This window comes from Pediculus humanus, genomic scaffold, assembly GCF_000006295.1.
Source record: "Pediculus humanus corporis 1103172107807 genomic scaffold, whole genome shotgun sequence".
Classification (NCBI taxonomy): Eukaryota; Metazoa; Arthropoda; class Insecta; order Psocodea; family Pediculidae; genus Pediculus; species Pediculus humanus.
This window is the reverse complement of record NW_002987397.1, coordinates 16,863-36,561: the sequence shown is the minus strand read 5'-3', so window position 1 is coordinate 36,561 and position 19,699 is coordinate 16,863. Positions and strand designations below refer to the sequence as shown.

Below are 19,699 nucleotides of genomic sequence, written 5' to 3'. Positions count from 1 at the left end.
TTAAAAACGTCATTATTTTTTAAGATATATTTGATTGATGAAATACATAAATTTATGTATGCTATTAATTTTTTTTTTTTTTAATAACTTATGTAATGTGTTTTCGATAATAATAATAAAAAAAAACTTTAAAATGGTAAAATGTCGCTCAATCAATAAAAAAAAAAATTTTAAAACAACGCCACAATAAATAAATAAATAAATAAATAAAATATTTAAAATTATATAAAATAATTTAGTAATAATAATAATAATAATAATAATAAAAGTAAAATTTTCCTTTATGTCAAAAAACAAAGTAGATAAATAAATAAATAAATAATTAATTTTAAAAAAAATATGAAAGTAGTTTTAAATAAATAATAATTATTATTATTATTAGACTGAATAGATTAAAAAAATTTTAATAAAAAAAATATTTGTAAAACATTCACGAAATTTTTTTTTTTTTAATATTTTTTATTATTTATTTATTTAAATAATTAATTAATAATAAAAATAAGGGAGAGAAATAAATATGTTACCCAAGTAATTTAGTCAAAAATGATAATTAATTAATTAATTAATAAATTTTGTAATTTTTATTAGTAATTGCCTTAATAATTATTGAAAACGAAATAAAAAAATAATTAACTTATTTATATTATTATTATTATTATTATGGACAGTATTAAAAGATGAATGATAAATAATAAATTTAGTATATATAATAATATATAAATATTGATTGATACATTTTTGTTTATTTTACTGTTTTTTTTTTTTTTTAAAATATTATTTCAAATTTATTACGGTTTGATTATTATTATTATTATTTTTACACGTGTATTTTTTTTGTTTGTTACGAAAATGAAAAGAAAAAATGATGGAAAAATTTAGAATTTTCTAACGTTTCACTTGACTTGAGTGTTATTATTATATGCACCAAAGGAAATTTGTGATTTTTCTTTTTTTTTTTTTTAATATTAATAATTATGTTATTTGTTGCTTATTTTTACTATTTAAAAAAAATTTCTACTACTTCCATTTAGCAAAAAAATAATAATAATAATAAGTAATAAAAGAAAAAAAAAATTTTTTTCGGATTATTATTTTCTTAATTATTTTAATTTAAATAATATTATGTTTATAATATTACGTAACGGTTCTAATTTTTCTTTTTTATGTAAATAAAAATGCGTCGTGCAATAATATATATATATATATATAATTAATAAATAAATAAATAAAATATTTATTATGGCTGCCATTTAATTAATACCAGTGTTTTTGTAAAATGAAAAAAAAAAAAAATTTCCTTTTGGCAGCTTCTTTTTTATTTTATTTTCTTCCATGAATTTTTCTCTTTTTTTAGTGGTATTATTATTATTATTATTAATTATTTTGCAGGGAAAATAATTCATTTTATTATTTCTATATAAAAAAAAAAAAAAAAAAAAAATTTTTTTTTTCCTTTTAAATTTTATATATACCTTATTTAAATAAAATAAATTATTTTATATATATATTTTAATTTAATGCATTGGTTAAAGTTACTGATAATAAAAGAGCATTTCGTGTGATGAATTTATTATTATTTTTTATTTATATAATCATTATTATTATTATTATTAATTGAGTTCAAAATAAATATTTTAATTACTAATATTATTATTAATTTGTTTTTTTTTTTTTTTTTATAAAAATATATATTAAATAAAATAAATTTTTGGTTTTACGAGTGACTAGTCATTGTCGTGAATGGTCTTTTAGATTGATCTATATCCTTCGTTTCATTTTCGTTCGTTTGACCTTTTTCCACCACCATTTTTAAACTATTACTGTTATTCGAAAATTGTTCACTGTAATTATAATTATGTTAATAAGAAGACGATGAAGGTTAAGTTAATCGAATTTAAAAAAAAAATAAATTATTAAATTATTTAAATTACCCCTCTGAAAAATTGACGGTTTTGCAAGGCACTTTAACAAATTTATTATCGGCTGTTGTTATCACTTGTTCCATTTCTCCGTTATATATCAAAAGTCCGTCGACTAAAACCTACGAATATTATTTTTTTTTAAAAATTCTTTTTTGTTTTAAAGGGGGGGGGGAAACATGGCGGTATACAACACTCACTCCGAATTCTCTCACTCCTCTGCTTGGAGTTTTTGCATAGTTCCATAATTTTATGCATGTAAGTGTAACTGGTTCGTGAAATTTCAAATCTATTTTATTTATTGTAAGAGGAAGAACTGGTGCCAACCACATGTGACGATCATCTGTCGTATCGTTGATTCCATCGATTAATTTATCCGGAGTTCTCGCATCGTTTTTAATTCCGTTTAATATGTTAACACTTTCCGGTTCGGCGGTTATATCTGAAATTTTTACAAAATTTTATATATAAAAAATTATTATTATTTTGAACAATTACAATAAGGAAAAACATACTCGAAGGAAGTAATTTGATTATTTTTCCATTTTCGTCGTAAATTTGTAATCCGTTGAGTCCGACGTAGTAAAGATCTCCCCAAGTCGAATGAATTTGTATGGTAAAATTAAAACCGGTTGGAATGTAGAGGGTTTCGTAGGCAACGTCAGATGCAAGAGGGAAAAAAGATGGTAAATAAAACGTATTTTTATCATCGATGTCGTCGTTCCCCTCCTTATCCGTTATTTTCGGCTGTAAATAGAAAAAAAAAAAACAAAAACAAAAAAAAAATGAGAAAATCAATTATGGATTACGTCGACTATAAATAATTTAAATATTTCAAATGGCTAAAAATTTAAAATTGCCATCGACGATCGCACTTTAATATATACTTACCTCTCTATCGAATTCTAAAGCTGAAATTTGTCTACCGTAAATTTTTTTGGGTAAATCATTTTCTGACGTACCCAAATTATCCCAAGCTATTTTACTGCTAAATACTTTGAACGACTTACTAAATTTTAATTTTTCCAACGAATTATTTTTATCATAGATATTTATTAACTGAGATTTTTCAAACAAATTCAAAAATTCAATTTTTTTATCGTCTGTCACCTTTTTTCCAGTTTCGTCGTTAAAATTTTCATCTTTTTCAAACGAATCACCTAATAGAGACGAATGTGAAATACTTTTGCTGATTTTTTTACTACAATTCATAAACGGTATCATCCTCATGTTTTCTTTCGTTTTACCGGTCAATGGCCGATTTTCCTCCGATATTATTTCGGCTTCATCCAAATAATCGCAAAATCCTCCGAAATTAAAATAATCATCGTTGCCGGCGATCAATTCTAATATATTTTCGTTTGTCGTGAATAAAATCGTCTGAAATCGATAATCGAATTTATTTTTGTTAAGAAAAACGTCTTTAAAAAAATTTATTTAATTCAATCGTATAAATAACTAATTTATTGTTTGTTTGATTTCCGTTTTACTTTTTCGTTTTCTTTCGAAATAAAAAAAACAATTGACGAAGTTTTTATCGATTTTTTTTTTTTTTCAATTAAATAGGGGGGGGGAGGGGAAACCGATAGAAAAATGTTGTCATAGGCAAAGTAAGGGTCGTAGGAAACGGATTAAAATTAAAGGTCATTGACCTCATTATCTTTTATTACGGCGCGTCTAAGTATATCCCTTACAAATAAATCTTAACCTTAACGTGTACGCACATAACACCTTAATATATCAAAGATATACAAAAATTTATTAAGTGTTAATATCTATTAATTATTAAAAAGCTATTAAAAACTTACTTCTCCCAAACAATTTATGCTGTTCATAATTTCACCTGATGCTTTTGCAATTTCGCCAATGAATATTAAATTGTTATCTAATTTTATTTCCATATCTTTGGCCCCTCTTAAACAATGTATCCTACTCTTATTGTAATTCCAAATTCTCATTAAAGCTAATTTTTCAGTTTTTTTAAAATTTATAAAAATATAGTGATTAGATTTAGGAGTGAAAGGAGTTAACCACATGTGCATATCATCTTGCGTTAAATAAACGTTATCAATTAAATTTTGCACAACTCTCGGATCTTTCGAATAGTCTGGTAGTATATTAATATCTGGAGGATCAGCAGATATCTTAAAATAAAAAAAAAATTTTAGAATAAAATTTAAAATTTAAAACAATTAATTGCACTATAAGTTAATACTTACAGAGTCTATTTGAATTTTTTTACCCTGAATGTTAAAAATTTCAATACCGTTCAAACCCAAGTAATGTTTATCACCCCATGTTGATGTTATATTAAACACCAAATGTTTTCCAGATGGTAATTCAGGAATTATAAAGTCTTTAATAATTTTTTTTGAAGATGAACACAGATTTTTTTTTCTGGAACTTTCTAAGTGCTCGGATGAAACATTCGATGAATGAGTGCTATCCGAATGCCTACTATTATTTAATTTGTAATTTTTGAGATCGGTACTATCGATAAGTTGAGAATTTTTTTTATTTAAATTTTGGTTGTTTGTTTTATTATCTACTGAGATAAAATTATCTTTATCATTTAAAATATCATGACTTTTTAAAGTTTCTATTCCTAATCTTCCTTTTTGTTTAATATTAAATATATGTAACGAATTCCATGAATCTTCTAATTTTGCAATGTTTTCTTGTCTGATGTCGAGAGTATTTTCAGAGGTAGTTACATGAGATTCACTGGTAAAAAATTGTTTGAAATTATCTTGAACAATTTCTAAGTCTTCTTCATATTTTTGGTCTTTTGTACTATAATTCTTTCCAGATAATCTTGTACTTAATAGTGAGGGACGTGCCGAATAACTTCTTAAAGTTGTTTTGTCTTTGGCAAGAGACTTTTTGGTAGGACTATTTCCAACTGACAATGCTCCTGGAAAAGATCGTCGTCCATACCTTGGTGATACACCCACTGGCGAACTGCACAATTCAAAATCTATTTTATCATTATTTTTTGTGATAAGAGTTTTGTTTTCAGAAACTGCGGAATGTTTATTTTGAAAATCATTTAACCAATCTGGCTTATCATTGTCACATTCATCACTCATGATACGAAAAATTGTAAAAATTTCAATAATAAAACATTTTTTTTTAATGACACCGATTTACTAAATTTATTTGAATACATTTAATGTATTTTTTAAAATTATTACATAGCTTTATCAAGTTGTATACATCTCACAGCCTTGTAAAAATTCTCATTTCAAAAATATAGTTTTATTACTCTATGATTATGGTAAGAAAAAAAGATTAACTTGCGCAACTTGAAAAAGTTTTGTTTCTTAAGAAAAAACTTTTTTTTTTCATTTCTCAAAAACCTAAATTTTATTTCGTTTAAAATATTTAATAACTTTTATTGAATTTACATAACTTTAATTTTAATTATAACACTTAGAGCATGAGGAAATGTGAAATTTATATTATGGCGCTTAAATTATGTATTTAAATATTCTTTGGAAAAAAAAACTTCTTCCAAGTTACCATCTCTTTCCCTAAAAGTAAAATTTTAAGTTTAATATCATAAAATATTAAATTTTAATTGTCATCTTTAAAAAAAAAAAAAATATTTATTCACGTATTTTTAAAACATGTAAAACTGCGTAAGAATTTTATTCGAACTCATATTTAACTTAAATTTTAAATATTAACGAAAAAATATTTTTAGAAAAAAATTAAATGATCGTTATTTATTTTTTCAAAACAAACCTTTTTTTTGTTTTTTTTTTTTTTTTTTTTATTTTCTCACTGCGTGTAATTTAATCAGTTTTTGTTTTCAAACGTTTTTCAAACTTTTAACTTAATCTAACGAAATCAAAAATTATAAAAAAAAAAAAAAAAAAAAAAATGTCAACCCTGTCACTTAACATAATCCACAGCTTTTTTTAATTACGACTTTTAATAGATGTCACTGCAAGCAATTTTTTATAAAAATAATAATTTATCAAAAAAATTATTATTTTTACTTTTGTAATATTTAAAAAAATTTATACAAATTTCTTCTCTGAATCAAGAAAAACAAGATACTTAAAAAAAAAATTGCTTTATGAAAAAAAATTAAACTTAATAATATGTCTGTCGAAATTATTTTTGCCGGATTAATTTTTTTATTTAATTTAATAGGTATATTAGGTTTGTAAGTTGACATTGCTGCTTTGAAAACCTCCAGGGGGCCTGGAATTCTAACCTAACCTATGTAAATGTGGGTCGTTTGATCTGCGTTTGGACCCAAATTTAAAGTAAAACGCAGATATGGTTTTCAAACAGCCATTTTTTAAACTTACAAATGATGGTACCTTCAAGTATTATTAATTGGTAACATGAGAAAACCATAATTAAATAGTACATGTATTATTATATTAATTACTCTCAATTACATTTAATAATAAATAAATATATTCAGTGTAATATTAGATTTTTTTAATATATATATATAATCATTTTTATTTTTGATCAAAAATAAATAAATAAATAAATTTCCTTTCTCAATATCACAATCTTAAGTATTAACACAATTTTCCTTTAAAAAAAAAATATTCCATTGTACCTTACATTATTAAATAAAATGCAAATGTTAAATAGACAATAATATTCATGTGAAAGATATTTAACACTCGATTGTTTGGTAATAAAAGTATTACAATGAAATTTAAAACCATAATTAAGTAAACAACAATAAACAAATTTATGGTAAAAAAAAAAAAAAAAAAATCAAATAAACAAAATTTATATAAAATAAATAAAGCGTATAAAAAAGTTAAAGCTTAGGTATAATTTAACAATGAAGAATGTTTTTTTTTTCTTTTTTTTTTAAATGGAAAATTTAAAATAATAAAAACTTTACATGGCAGGCATAAAATAATTAAATTTTTTTTTTTAACATTAAAGCTTGGTCGTAGTGAAAGATATGAAAAACTGCAGGTTGTTGCATCCAAGGTTCACCATCGACTTGTACTGCTATTGATGATTTTAACACAATCTGCATTTAACAAAACCAAAATAAATAGTTTTAGTCGAAAAATTCTTTAACGATAACAGTTTTTTTTTTTTTTTTTTTTCCAAACTTACTTGTACTTCATTAGCTTGGCCAACTCTGTATGGAGAACCCAAACCAACTTGAAGTTGGGCAATATGTAAACTCGAATATAAAGCTAAAACTTCCAACTTTTTGTCATTATAACTTTGGCTTAATTTACTTTCATCTGTTTCGCTCATCTTCCACAAATGAACACCAGCACCCCAAGAGTCAATATTTAATACAACAATAGATTCAATAGCTGGAAGATTTTTCTTTTGTCCATCTAAATACAATTCAATTTTTTCATTCAAACCTTGACATTTTTTTTCAAACCATTGCTGTGTTCCATAACCAAAATACAATAACTGTAATAATAGAAAATTATGAAAGATTTTTGTGTTAACAACAAGTTTGTATTTTTTTTTTAAGTATTAAAGTTTACTTTGTTAAACATTCTGTTGCTAAATATATAAAATGGCGATTCTCTCGCTCTGTGGAAATCAAGGGTAACCTGAGCATCTACACCAATACTTAAATAATTATACATAAACAATTCTTTATTAACAGAATGAATTCTCAAAGATCTTTTCGGTTTAACAATAACTTTCCACCTATCAAAAAAAACTGTTTCTGCTTCTAGAGTATCATCCAAAACCAATGCGGGATTTACATGAGACGATATGCCTTTACCCCAACCTAAAACTCTTGATAAATCATTTCCAGTTCCTAAAATAAAATAAAATAAAATGTTAAAAATATTTTTCTAATGTTCAATAAATAAATAAATTTTTATAAATAATTTTAAGCACCTAAGGGAAGTATACCGACAGCAGGTAAGACTTGAAGCTTTGCATTTGCTATTGTGTTCAACACCCATCCAACTGTTCCATCACCGCCAGCAACCAAAATTTTGCAAGGAACATCATTAAGCAAAAAACACCATTCTAAAGCAGCTTCAGGTTTTTTAACTCTTAAATCAATTACTTGACCTGGATGTAACATTCCTCTAAAAGCTGATAAAATTTCTTCTCCATCATTATTTCCCGATTTACAATTAGCTATAACAATTAACGGAGACCAACCAGGCCAATCGGTAGGTTTAACAGATTTTAAAACTAAATATTTTTTTATGTTTGTTCTTTTTGTAACAACTTCAACAGATGAAGGTGGAATAATTAATTTTTTGTAGGGTCCAAAATCACATAACTAAAAAAAAAAAATAAAATAAATAAATAAGTTTTCTAAAACCTAAGAACTTTTTAATATTTAAAAAAGCTAATATAAATAATATCTAAAACATAACTAACATAAAAATCAAATGACATTCATTTACAAAAAATCCATACTTCAGAAAGACGAGGTTTGCAGGCTGTGTGAATGGTTCTTAGACACCAACAACATCTGAAGTTTTCAATTCCCCACCCTGAGCAATCAGTGTCACAAACATCACATATGCTTGATGCTGAAAGGTTTCCTTTAACCCAGTGGTGCTTCATCAATTTAGAAGAAGGATAAGTTATTGCTTTGCATGGCTCAATCTTGTTAGCAACAGGAGTGCAAGCTACATCAGAGAAAAGTCCACAGCAGTCACAATACATTCCCTGAGTTGTCATCATAATTTTTTCACAAATATTACAGTAGTTCGCCTGGAATCAAGGAAAATAGTTTTATTGTTTGCAGTAATAAAATCAAATTAGTAGAAAAAAAAAAAATGAAATAAAATACAATACTCCTTGAAATGAAGTTGTATTTTTCCAATTATGAGTTTTTGTGGCTTCTTTAATGGGACCGCGAACATCATTAAAAACGACCCTCACAATTTTCACTCCTAAAATGAAAACGACTACAGCAGTAACAGCTGTAACAATAGGAGAGAGCCCAAATTCATTATAAACCACTGATGGAGGAAAGGTAAAGCTTGTGACGTTAATAAACCGGTTTCGTTCCATATCAAAAATTTACTTAAATTTTTATGTCACATTGTAAAATAAAAAGAGTTTTGTATAAAAAAAAATTCATCTTTTAATGAAATCTAATTTATAAACACAAAAATTTTGTATTTGCATTATGGATTTGACAGTTGTTGATACCTTCTAGATGGGCTTTTAATTACGAATTATAGGTCTGTCTGAATCAGATGTATATTGGCAACCTTGTTGCGAAAATATGGCGTTTGGAAAATGTTTTTATTTGTTTTTTACTTAAACTCTAAGTAATTAAATTTCAATAAATACAGAAGAATAATTTGAGTTATACATTTCAGTAGATAAGTTTCTAATGAAAATAGTTTAAAATAATTTTTTTTTAAACAAATTAGTTTCCTTTGGAAAATAATTTTACAAAAAATTTAATTTAAATTTTCATTCACTCATTTACATTATTAACCTATTACTGAAAATGAGCGCTTTTTATAGAAAAGCCATTTAACTTTTTTATTGTAAGGAAAACTAAGTGATGTCAACATGTCTGGATTAGCTATGCGTAAAGGAAAAAAGTCTCTTAAAATTCAAGTTCCAGTGGAAGAAACAAACTATGCGTGAGTACTTAATCTTGTGGTTGACCGTTAACCCTAAATACTGATAATTTTATAATTCACTTTTTTTTATACGTTAAAAACGTTGTTATTAATATTAAATAACTCTAAAAACTTATTGACAATGTGTGCACCTGCTTTTTTTCATTATAATTTTTTCTCATTATATTACACTCCAGAACTCCGCCAAGGAATCTTGACAAAAGTACTACAATTACTATTGGTGATAAAACATTTGTCGTAGAAGCTGATGATCTTGAAAAAATGTGTGATTTAGGGAGAGGGGCATATGGAGTTGTAGAAAAAATGAAACATATTCCAAGCGGGACTGTAATGGCTGTTAAGGTATTAAAATCACATTTTTTATAATTAAAATTATGTAGACTTTATAAAAATTTCAATGTTAACTTTAAAATATGAAACTACAGTAAACATAATTGGGAAAAAATAATTTTTATTTATTCAAATAGAGAATAGCGGCAACAGTGAATACTCAAGAACAAAAGAGGTTATTAATGGATTTAGATATTTCAATGAGATCATCTGATTGCCAGTATACTGTTCAATTTTATGGAGCCTTATTTAGAGAAGGAGATGTTTGGATATGTATGGAAGTGATGGATACAAGCCTTGATAAGTTTTACCACAAAGTATACAGTTATTCAAGAGTAATTCCTGAAGATATTTTAGGAAAGATTGCATTCGCTGTAAGATTTAACATTAAAGCCTGCATGAATTGTTTTAAGTATTTTAAAATTTTCAGGTTTTGTAAGTTTTTTTTAAAAAAATTTTTTTAGGTTGTTAGTGCTTTGCAATATTTATATTCTAAGTTAAGGGTTATTCATAGGGATGTAAAACCATCGAATATTTTAATTAGTAGAACTGGAAAAGTTAAAATGTGCGATTTTGGAATTTCTGGGTACTTGGTTGATTCTGTTGCAAAAACTATTGATGCAGGGTGTAAACCTTACATGGCGGTAAAATATATCATCAATATATCTTCACATAAAGTAATATTTAAGACAAGAGATTTTACAAATGTAAAATATTTTTACAGCCTGAAAGAATCGATCCGACCGGTAACCCTTCTAATTATGATATTAGGTCAGATGTTTGGAGTTTAGGAATTTCTCTTATCGAATTGGCGACAGGAAAATTTCCCTATAAATCATGGGGAACTCCTTTTGAACAATTAAAACAAGTTGTAACTGATGATCCACCAAAACTGCCTCAAGGACAATTTTCCAATGATTTCGATGATTTCATTACAAAATGGTGAGTGCGTTGTTGTTTAATTTAACAAGTAAAAGAGTTTGAATGCTTCTTCTTTAAACTTTCGAAAAAGGTATTCGATCTAAAATTGATAAAAAATATTTATTTATGTTATCAAATATTAAAATGATGCATCAATTGAAATGATTTTTTTAGTTTAAAGAAAAAATATACGGATCGACCCAATTACGAGGAACTTCTTGAGCATCAATTTATAATAACTCATCGTGATAAGGAAACGGATGTTGCGAAATTTGTCGACGAAATATTAAATTTACCGGATGTGGTAAAATAACATTCGCAGTCATTTTTTTCATTTTTATTTCAACGTAAATGTTCGTTGAACGAATAGTCAGCAATAAACAAATTACTTTAGCAGAAGAAGAAAAAAGGTAGAGTCACAATTTTATTATTATTATTATTATTTTTGCACAATAGAAATTATTTACTTTTGAATTGTAATATCATCATAAAATACAAAAACCTTTTTTTTTTTTAATTTAATTTTTTAAACTGAAATGAAACACTTTTCGTTAAGCATATAATATTTATATTATTAATTTATTTTAATTTTCTATTGAAGCATAACTTTATTTTTTTCACCACAGGATAATCATAATAATAATAATAATCGTATTAATTTTATTATTGTTATTAAATATTTAGGCTCGGTTTGTAATTTTTTTAAGGTAGATGAGAAGATAGAAAAGCTATATATTTCGAATTCACGCTTAATAATAATAATAATAAGCAACACATATTAGTTTAAATGAATAAAAATGATAATGAAATAAATTTTCTTTAAATTTAGTTTTTTTTTTTTTTTTTAGTTTGTTATTTACTTAAAATAATTTTTTAAGACGTTTAAAAAGCGAAATAAATCCCTTACGTAGAATAATAATAATATTTTTTTTTTTTTTTAATAATATTTCTACCCGAAAATAAACATTTGGCAAATAATTATTAATTAGTTGTTAATAAATATTAATAATAATAATTAGTTGTTAGAAATTAATTTTTACAAATGAGGTTGTATATTTTCATCAATTTTTTTTTTTTTTAGAGTAAATAGTTGTTTAAATTATTTTTTTGCTCGTTTTTTTTTTTTTTTAGTTAAAAAAAAAAATTTTGATAACCTATTATTATTATTATTATTATTATTGGGCAATATATTTAGGGGGCCTTTAGTTTGCCACAATAATTTGTTTTTATTTTTATATTATTATGACTGTGTGTATTAAATATAAAATTTTTTCAATAATGTAAAAATTTAATCTATATATAAATATACATATAATTCAATCATTATATTATTATTATTATTATTAAAATGAATAAATTTTTTTTTTTTTTTTTGCAATTTGATTTTCTTTTGTTTTTTGTTTTTTTTGTTTTTTTTTTAAGAAAAATAATGCTTTGTTGTTAAATAGTTGTTGTAATATTTATAAAAATTGATTTATTAAAATTTTTTGTCAATTATTTAAAATTAAATTTATTTTAAAATCCCATTAAAAGATTGAGGAAACAAAAATTTAAATTTTTTTTTTTGTCATGTTCGTAAGTAAAATTTATTTATTTTTTTTTTTAATAAATAATCACGTATTTGAGACTAAGACAATATATTATTATTATTCTAGAAAAATTCATTTATTTTTAATATAATTTTTTTGTTTTTGGATTGTGACGACACTGTATTAAAAAATTCATTTTTAAAACGGAGAATTCATACCTAATTTAGTACCGAAATCGAGACGTTTTCGACGTTGAAATCTTTTATTTACTCTAAAAATAAAAAATAATTAATTAATTATTTTATTAACACGTTCGAAACGTATAACTAAAATTTATTTTACATTAACGTACTTTATTTCTTGCCATTTGACGCATTCGTTTATGAAAAATACTAGAAAAGGAGAGAGTATCACGATGGCAACAATGAACCAGGGTAGCGAAAAACGATTTTGTTCGGTCGGAGGTACGTTAGAGGAAGCATTTGATAATTCTATACTGGAAAATATTCCTTGAAGTAAAACAACCGTGAGAACGGAAAAAAGCCAAAAACAATTACTCGTCGGAAGCTTTTGCCAAATCGAACATTCTCTATGAACGAAACTTGACGACGTCGCCGCTAATAAAACATATTTTAATTAATAAAATAAAACGGAAAAAAAAAAAAAAAAAAAAAAACATTTCGGTATAAAAAAATATCAAATTCGACTAACCCACGTGTAAAACGAATGAAAACGCGCAAAGGTGTTGAACCGATATAAGAGTAAATTGATAATAATTCCATCCTTTCCAACAGGAAGGAAGAATTTCCGTTTGATACACCGAACTTGAATTTTGAACTTTGTTTAGAGAATCTAGAAAAATCTTTGTCATGTTTGCATTCGGATATATTAAAGTGCAACTACCATCCGCGGTCGTTTTGGATATTTCGTTGCAAAAGCAAGCCATTGTTGAAGAGTATAAAATTATTATGATAAATACGCTGGGTAAAATTTTCGATCCGTAACACCACAAAACGAATATTGATACCTGCAATCAATTCTACACGTTTTATATTTATTTAGGTTTTATGTAATTAAGAAAAAACAAACAAACAAACAAACCTCAACGTCGATTTTACACTGATTTTTTCCCGTTGCTTTTTGCATAACCTGTGAATTAGTTGGTAGAGCAACAAGTGACACAGATAAAATGGGAATCAAAGCACAACTAATGAATAAAATTTGATCTAAAAAAAAAAAAAAAAAAAAAAAAAAAAATTAAAAAACTATTATTGACACTTACTTAACCAGTACAAACAAATACAAACTTACGAATAGAAAAAAGTGGAGGCAACATAAAAAGAACGGCTAAAAATTGTAGGAGACTAAGTGAAACAGCAGCGCAAACCCAAAATTGCAAACAATTCATTAAACATTGAGTATAATGACGAGCTTCCATTATTAAATGGTACATGCTAAAAGGATCTTCTCTTCTCAGACTCACAGCGCATGCTATCGAATTTAACGTACGGCTTAATTCAATGGGAGAAGGACCGGAAGGAGTTGTAGTGGTGGCTGAAAATGCAGGGATTTTTTGACAAACTTGAGGATAAAGTGGTTCCACAGCAATGCTGAAAAATAATGGCACGTTGTAACATTGAAATTTTTCACCATGTTTAATTTAAATTTAAGTAATTCAACCTTGCATCCGCTTGCATAAAAATCCCAATGTTTTCGCTGTTTGCAGAACTTCCCATAACGCAAACGACTTCTCCGTAGTCTTGCATTATGTGAAGCATTTCTTTAGTAACTGCCGGAGTACAGTCGGTGAATAAGGAAACAAGAAGTGGAACATTATCAATTAAATCCAAATGTGGTCTAATGTTGTCAACACCCCTTGGAAGTTTTGCTTTAAAAAAGGTATTATTGATAATGTTAAAAAAAACTAGTTCTCCCATTTTTTTTTTTTTAAATAAATAAATAAATAAACCAATAAAAATTATTACTTAACATTACCTCTATTCCAAATATCAAAGTTTACAGGCACGCTTTGATCAGTTGAATCCGTTAAACAACTTAAAGATCTCCAAGGTTCAGGTTGGGAATTATATTCACCACTTTGTACTAATACACTATCTTCGGATGCTCGCTTTTCTCTATTTCGCCCAAAATAATAAATAAATAAATAAAATTTCCATGAAACAAAACTGAAACCGCGAAAATAATAAAAAAAAAATTCACCTCTTATGAAATTTCGGATCGTCACCGTCATCCGCCGCCATTGCGTAATTATCCGTTTCACCGCCGTCAAATTTAACGGTCGAAAGATCCGTATTAATGGCGCTGGGAGCAGAAAAACTCATGGCTCGAGATGATGCCAAATTGGTACTGAAATAAATTTCAAGTAGCCAATTATGAAAAAAAAAATACCCTAAAAATTAAATTTATAATTTTTTTTTTTTCTTTTTTTTTTTTTTTAAATCAATCAATTTTAAGCAACGACAAAAACAAAAACAAAAACAACAATATTAATTTTGCACATACCGAAAAGCATTTGTTTCCTGTACTTCTTGGTCGATTAAAGGATATTGTATTTTACCCTGAGAATTTGGCGCGAATGATATTGGCGAGGATAATCGTGAACGTCGAGGTAATGATAAATTGACCCAGGAATCTGATTGTCCGCTTTCTGATCTGGTTTTTTTTTTGTTTTTTTTTTGTTTTTTTTTTTTTTTCAACGCCAAAATAACCAAAGACAATAATACAAAAACGTTCAAAACAATCAAGCAAAAACAAGCAACTATTTTTTTTTTTAAAATTTTTTATAAATTTATTAACCCTTAAACTAGAAATTCGCTTTGGCTTAAAAATCAGGTATAATTATTGGTTAATTTAAACAAAACACATAAGAAAATTTAATTTTTTGGTAAGGTTAAATCTATCACTAGGTTAATATGGACATCTAATTTAATTTTTTTTACACATAACCCAAAAGAAAGAATGAAAATGTGGTTAAACTGTTAGTTATTTTTACTTATTTATCTAAAAGGTTTTAAATGTGTATATTAGTATTAAGAAACCCTGATGTTATAATTTGACAAAAAAAAAAAACAGAAAGAGATAAATAGAATTGTTTTAGTTGTAAATATCTATTACAGAAAAAAAGACATGTAGTATTTAACATCATGCTTTTGAAAGAATTCTACAAAGCATTCTTTAAAGTTTTGTTATGTACAAAAAAAAAAAAAAAAAAAAAAGTTGAAAATTAAAATTAAAATTACTTTTTTTTACCTGTTTCTTTCACTCAATAATGATATATGACAGTTCCAACCGCTTTCCAATCCCATTTTTTCCGAAAAAACCCTAGACCTTAATTCGTTTTCTTTACTGAAATGTACAAAACGTATGCAAGCTCTTTCCAATTGTTCAATCAACTGTACAATGTCAATTTGAGCTTGATATTGCATCGTGACCATTCCAATAAAAATTTGATTGCATTGAAGTTCGAAACAACCTTCCACGTCAGATGTTTCCTCTTCTTCTTTAACGTCTATATTTAAAAGAGAGTCTAAAAAAAAAAAAATTTCCTTTTAATTATTTCAACTCTTTTTTTAATAAATAACATTTCTTATTCGTTTTAATACCTGTTGAATGATATTGAGCCAATACACCTTTCCACTTACTATCCATAACACTGGCTGCAATCGGAGTTGGACTTCTGTACGGCAAATAAAGGTGTTTGCTGTCTACGGGAAGCTCCAAGTATACTTGAGATAATTTCGAACAGACACGTTTAGATAACGGACGATAAGCAAAAGCTGTACAATAAGCAGTAAGACTGGATCTTTGGTAAAAATCTAAAATTTTTTTTCTGGAAAAAAAAAAAAATTTAACAAAGTGTCAAAATGTAAGAAAAATAAAATTTTAATTTTAATTCAAAATGTGCTCCACAAAAATTTACCGATCGGCTGGAGTTAAAGGATACAAATCGTGTCCATCCCAATATTCGACGCAAGAATCTAAAATAACTTCTGCCGTACCTTGACTCATTAATTGCAAACATCCAGACTTTTTTTCTCTCACCACAGTCGCCATCATATGAGGGAAAGGAAATTTTAATTTTGTAGAAATTGAAAGCTGTCTTGCAAACTTTATATCTCTTCTGACAGAATCCGTTTGCTGGAAAAGTTTTTTTATAGATAGATAGTTTAAAAAAAAAAAAAAAAAAAAAACAAGTGGATTGAAGAAATTATTAACGAACCACATGTTTAAAAGTACACAATTGTTCTTCTAAATGGAATATGTCTTGAGCTTGATCGATAAAACCGATTTGCTTAGCTAATTCACAAAGACATCGTCTGTTTGTTACGGGTACTAAATCTTCATTATGAATAGCTTCACAAGTTATATGAGAATAAAACTGAGCATAATGTTCCTTTAAAAATAAATAAATAAAAGTTTAAATTGATAGTATTTAAAAAAATTTTCAATAGACAAAATTAATATTTAATAATAACCTGAGTGGCCATGTTGCAGGTATTTAATAAAATAGCTAAACCTAAAGGCTTTAAAGAACTTAAAAATTGCTTCCAAGATGGATCATCAAACTGTAACCTAAAAGACGTAGAATGATCATGAGTCAAATCTAACACTTCGGCTGTGGTTTGAGATGTTGTTTCTGAAAAATTATTAAATTATTATATTTTATAACAAAAAATAAAAAGAGTTAACATTATGAGCATCATATATACAATGTAAAATATTATATAATGAAATTTTTGAGTGTCGTTAGCAGAATTGACATTGGAAAATTACCTTTTAAAAAAGGTTTAGGAGGAATGCTTTCATTCGAATCATTATGAGTTTGTAAGCATTGCACAGAAGCTTTTTGTGGAGTAGAATTCAGACTTTCTAAAGATTTTGTTTTATTAGAGTTTCTCAAAAAGAAAACTTTTTCAGCTGTAGGATTTGGCCAAGATAAAATTCCCTTTTTATCTACACAGCAAAGGGCCTTTGAAAGAGAAAACAAAGCTTTAACTAAAAAGAATTATATTATGTATTAAATTTTTTTAGCTTACTGTCACTGATCCAAGAACATGAAGAATATTCACAGATCTAGTCAGATATGGTCCTTTTCCAATTAAAACTTCATAAAAATATTTTTTTAAATCGTTAAAACGAAATTTATAAACTGGCTGTTTGCTTTCTCCGATGTCAGTATCTTCAAATGGGTCTAAATTCTAAATGTTAAAAAGATCAAGCATAATTTAACTATTTAAAATTCAAATATATATATATATATATATATATAAATTTAAAATAAAATAAAATAATTGTCAATTCAACTAATCTCTTCTTACTTGTGTGGGAGCTGATTGTTGTAAAATTGCTCGAATCCTGGTCATCCCATAAGCGTTTAAAAAGAACCAAAATACTGGAAATATTAAAGGTAGCAGGGGAAGCACAACTGATATAGGTTGAATAAAAATCATTTCACTAATGTCACCTTTTCCAAACCATTCAAATAAATAAAAATATCTTGTAAGATTACATATAATAGTTAAAACCTAGAAAATATTTTTCATCAATAACGGTAATTAATTCACGATAGTAAAAAAAGCATTTCAATAAAAAAATACCATTAGAATTGGAACTGCAGTTTGTTCAATGCATTTAATCATTAATAAATGTCTTTCCTTATTATGGTAGGAAATTGGTTTAAAAAGTGATTGATCTAAGACAACTTTTAAATTTCTTAAATATGGAGTTTCTTCAAGAATATATTTTTTGTTTTGTAAAGGAATTCTGGCTGAGGGTACTGTAAACATTTCATTTGTTGATATGGCAGGACTATAGATTTCATGTGCATGAAGGACAGGACTGTTTTTATCCTAAAAATAAATGGCAAAATTATTATTATTATTAAACAACAATTAATTAAATATTATTCCTTAAATAGATAGTTATCTTTTTATTGTCACTTTTGACTTACATCAAATGGTGTACAAAAACCAGGAGAAGTTTGTCCTGGCCTTATTATTATAACATCTCCTCTGACGAGGAGAGCCCAAGGTAAATTTACAATTTCTCCATCTCTGTAGGTCCATTGTAATGTTATACAAGGTGAAGCTGGAGTACATAAATGAGGATAATTTAAAGGACTCCAATTAACTAATTCTCTGCTTTTTTCTAAATTTTCTAATATTTGATAAGCTCGAGTCAAAATTTCTTGATGCCTTAAATTATTGTCCCATCCGACTACACTCAAATTTAAAAGTGTAAGAAAAAAAATAATTAAAATATCTAATGGTGAAGTATTATAGGTTTTGCAAGAACCAGAATTGTAAGCAATCCCAAGAGAAAGTATGCTGATCAATAACAAAGTGATGGAAGTCCAACAAATAGTTGTATTTTGACTACCATGATGTAAAGTATCATATATCCAAGAATTTTTTTTTTTTAAATATCCTCTTTTATCTATAGTTTCCTTTAAAACCAACTCGAAATCGCTGTGTAAGCGACCGAGGGCTTCATTAGTAGTTAAACCTATTATATCATTACATACCATAACTATTGAAAAAGTAAAAGATTACTAATAATAATAAAAAAGTATACAAAAAATAATCTTAAAGCCTTTCATTACGAAAAAAGAAATTTTTTTTTTTTTTTTTTATATATTTATTTATACGATTCAACACCTTTTTCGCAATTGATTAAATTTAAATAAAAATAAAATTAAAAATTAAATTATTCACATCTTGAAAATTAATTTTATAATAACGAAAATTTAATAATACTTTAACAAACGGAAAAAAACAAACATTTTTTTTATTATTAAAAATCACGTGATTTGACGTTTTGAAACAATTTACGCGATAAATTATAAAAATGAAAACGCATATATAAATTATATACAATCCCAGTATTTATTTTCTCAAAAAAAAAAATTTAAATAATTTCATGAAGGAAATTTAAATAAGTCATTAAATTACTAATAAAATTAATAATTTAATAATAAATTAATTTTTAAAAAATCTTTTTCACCCATTTCAAATTAAAAAAACTCCATCCTTGACAAAAAAATTTCCCTGAATAATTTAAAAAAAAAATTTTTTTTTTTTTTTTAATTTTTTTTGTTTAAAATAGAATATTATCGGTTGAAAAAATAAATAAATCACATTTTTATCTATATAAGACAAAATTTATTGTAAAATTTTATTGTTAAAAAAAAGGGAAAAATCTACAATCAATTAAATATATATATTTAAATGTTATTGAGGCAAAAATTTCATTAAATAATTATTTCATTTATTATATTAAAACTTTCTATTAGTTTATCAATTTTTATCATTTTTTTTTCCATTGAAAAATATTCATAATAAAAATATATACCAGATCGTTAAAATTTTATAAGCAAAATAATAATAAT

The 19,699-nt window shown here is 25.5% G+C and overlaps 4 protein-coding genes across 4 annotated transcripts; 1 reads left to right on the top strand and 3 right to left on the bottom strand.

Moving 5' to 3' along the window:
- Window positions 1-1,714: 1,714 nt before the first annotated feature.
- Phum_PHUM372750 (uncharacterized protein) lies at window positions 1,715-5,008 on the bottom strand (the record flags this gene model as incomplete). The annotated part of the gene is made up of 7 exons (XM_002428225.1): window positions 1,715-1,841; window positions 1,932-2,041; window positions 2,120-2,361; window positions 2,435-2,666; window positions 2,811-3,299; window positions 3,728-4,063; window positions 4,139-5,008. The coding sequence occupies 7 exons, from the start codon at window positions 5,006-5,008 to the stop codon at window positions 1,715-1,717; spliced, it is 2,406 nt and encodes an 801-aa protein (XP_002428270.1).
- Window positions 5,009-6,819: 1,811 nt separating this feature from the next.
- Phum_PHUM372740 (Diacylglycerol kinase epsilon, putative) lies at window positions 6,820-8,924 on the bottom strand (the record flags this gene model as incomplete). Its single annotated transcript, XM_002428224.1, has 6 exons — window positions 6,820-6,936; window positions 7,026-7,340; window positions 7,418-7,701; window positions 7,785-8,181; window positions 8,322-8,621; window positions 8,706-8,924. The coding sequence occupies 6 exons, from the start codon at window positions 8,922-8,924 to the stop codon at window positions 6,820-6,822; spliced, it is 1,632 nt and encodes a 543-aa protein (XP_002428269.1).
- A 513-nt stretch (window positions 8,925-9,437) lies between these two features.
- On the top strand, window positions 9,438-11,075 carry Phum_PHUM372730 (cAMP-dependent protein kinase catalytic subunit, putative; the record flags this gene model as incomplete). The annotated part of the gene is made up of 6 exons (XM_002428223.1): window positions 9,438-9,511; window positions 9,688-9,853; window positions 9,979-10,215; window positions 10,306-10,485; window positions 10,566-10,783; window positions 10,937-11,075. The coding sequence occupies 6 exons, from the start codon at window positions 9,438-9,440 to the stop codon at window positions 11,073-11,075; spliced, it is 1,014 nt and encodes a 337-aa protein (XP_002428268.1).
- Window positions 11,076-12,489: 1,414 nt separating this feature from the next.
- On the bottom strand, window positions 12,490-18,838 carry Phum_PHUM372720 (uncharacterized protein; the record flags this gene model as incomplete). The annotated part of the gene is made up of 20 exons (XM_002428222.1): window positions 12,490-12,562; window positions 12,644-12,908; window positions 13,003-13,074; window positions 13,195-13,318; window positions 13,393-13,517; window positions 13,603-13,901; window positions 13,972-14,179; window positions 14,287-14,426; window positions 14,512-14,658; window positions 14,815-14,964; window positions 15,562-15,820; window positions 15,942-16,141; window positions 16,232-16,449; window positions 16,532-16,705; window positions 16,788-16,948; window positions 17,086-17,281; window positions 17,349-17,510; window positions 17,631-17,837; window positions 17,910-18,161; window positions 18,263-18,838. The coding sequence occupies 20 exons, from the start codon at window positions 18,836-18,838 to the stop codon at window positions 12,490-12,492; spliced, it is 4,008 nt and encodes a 1,335-aa protein (XP_002428267.1).
- Window positions 18,839-19,699: the final 861 nt, after the last annotated feature.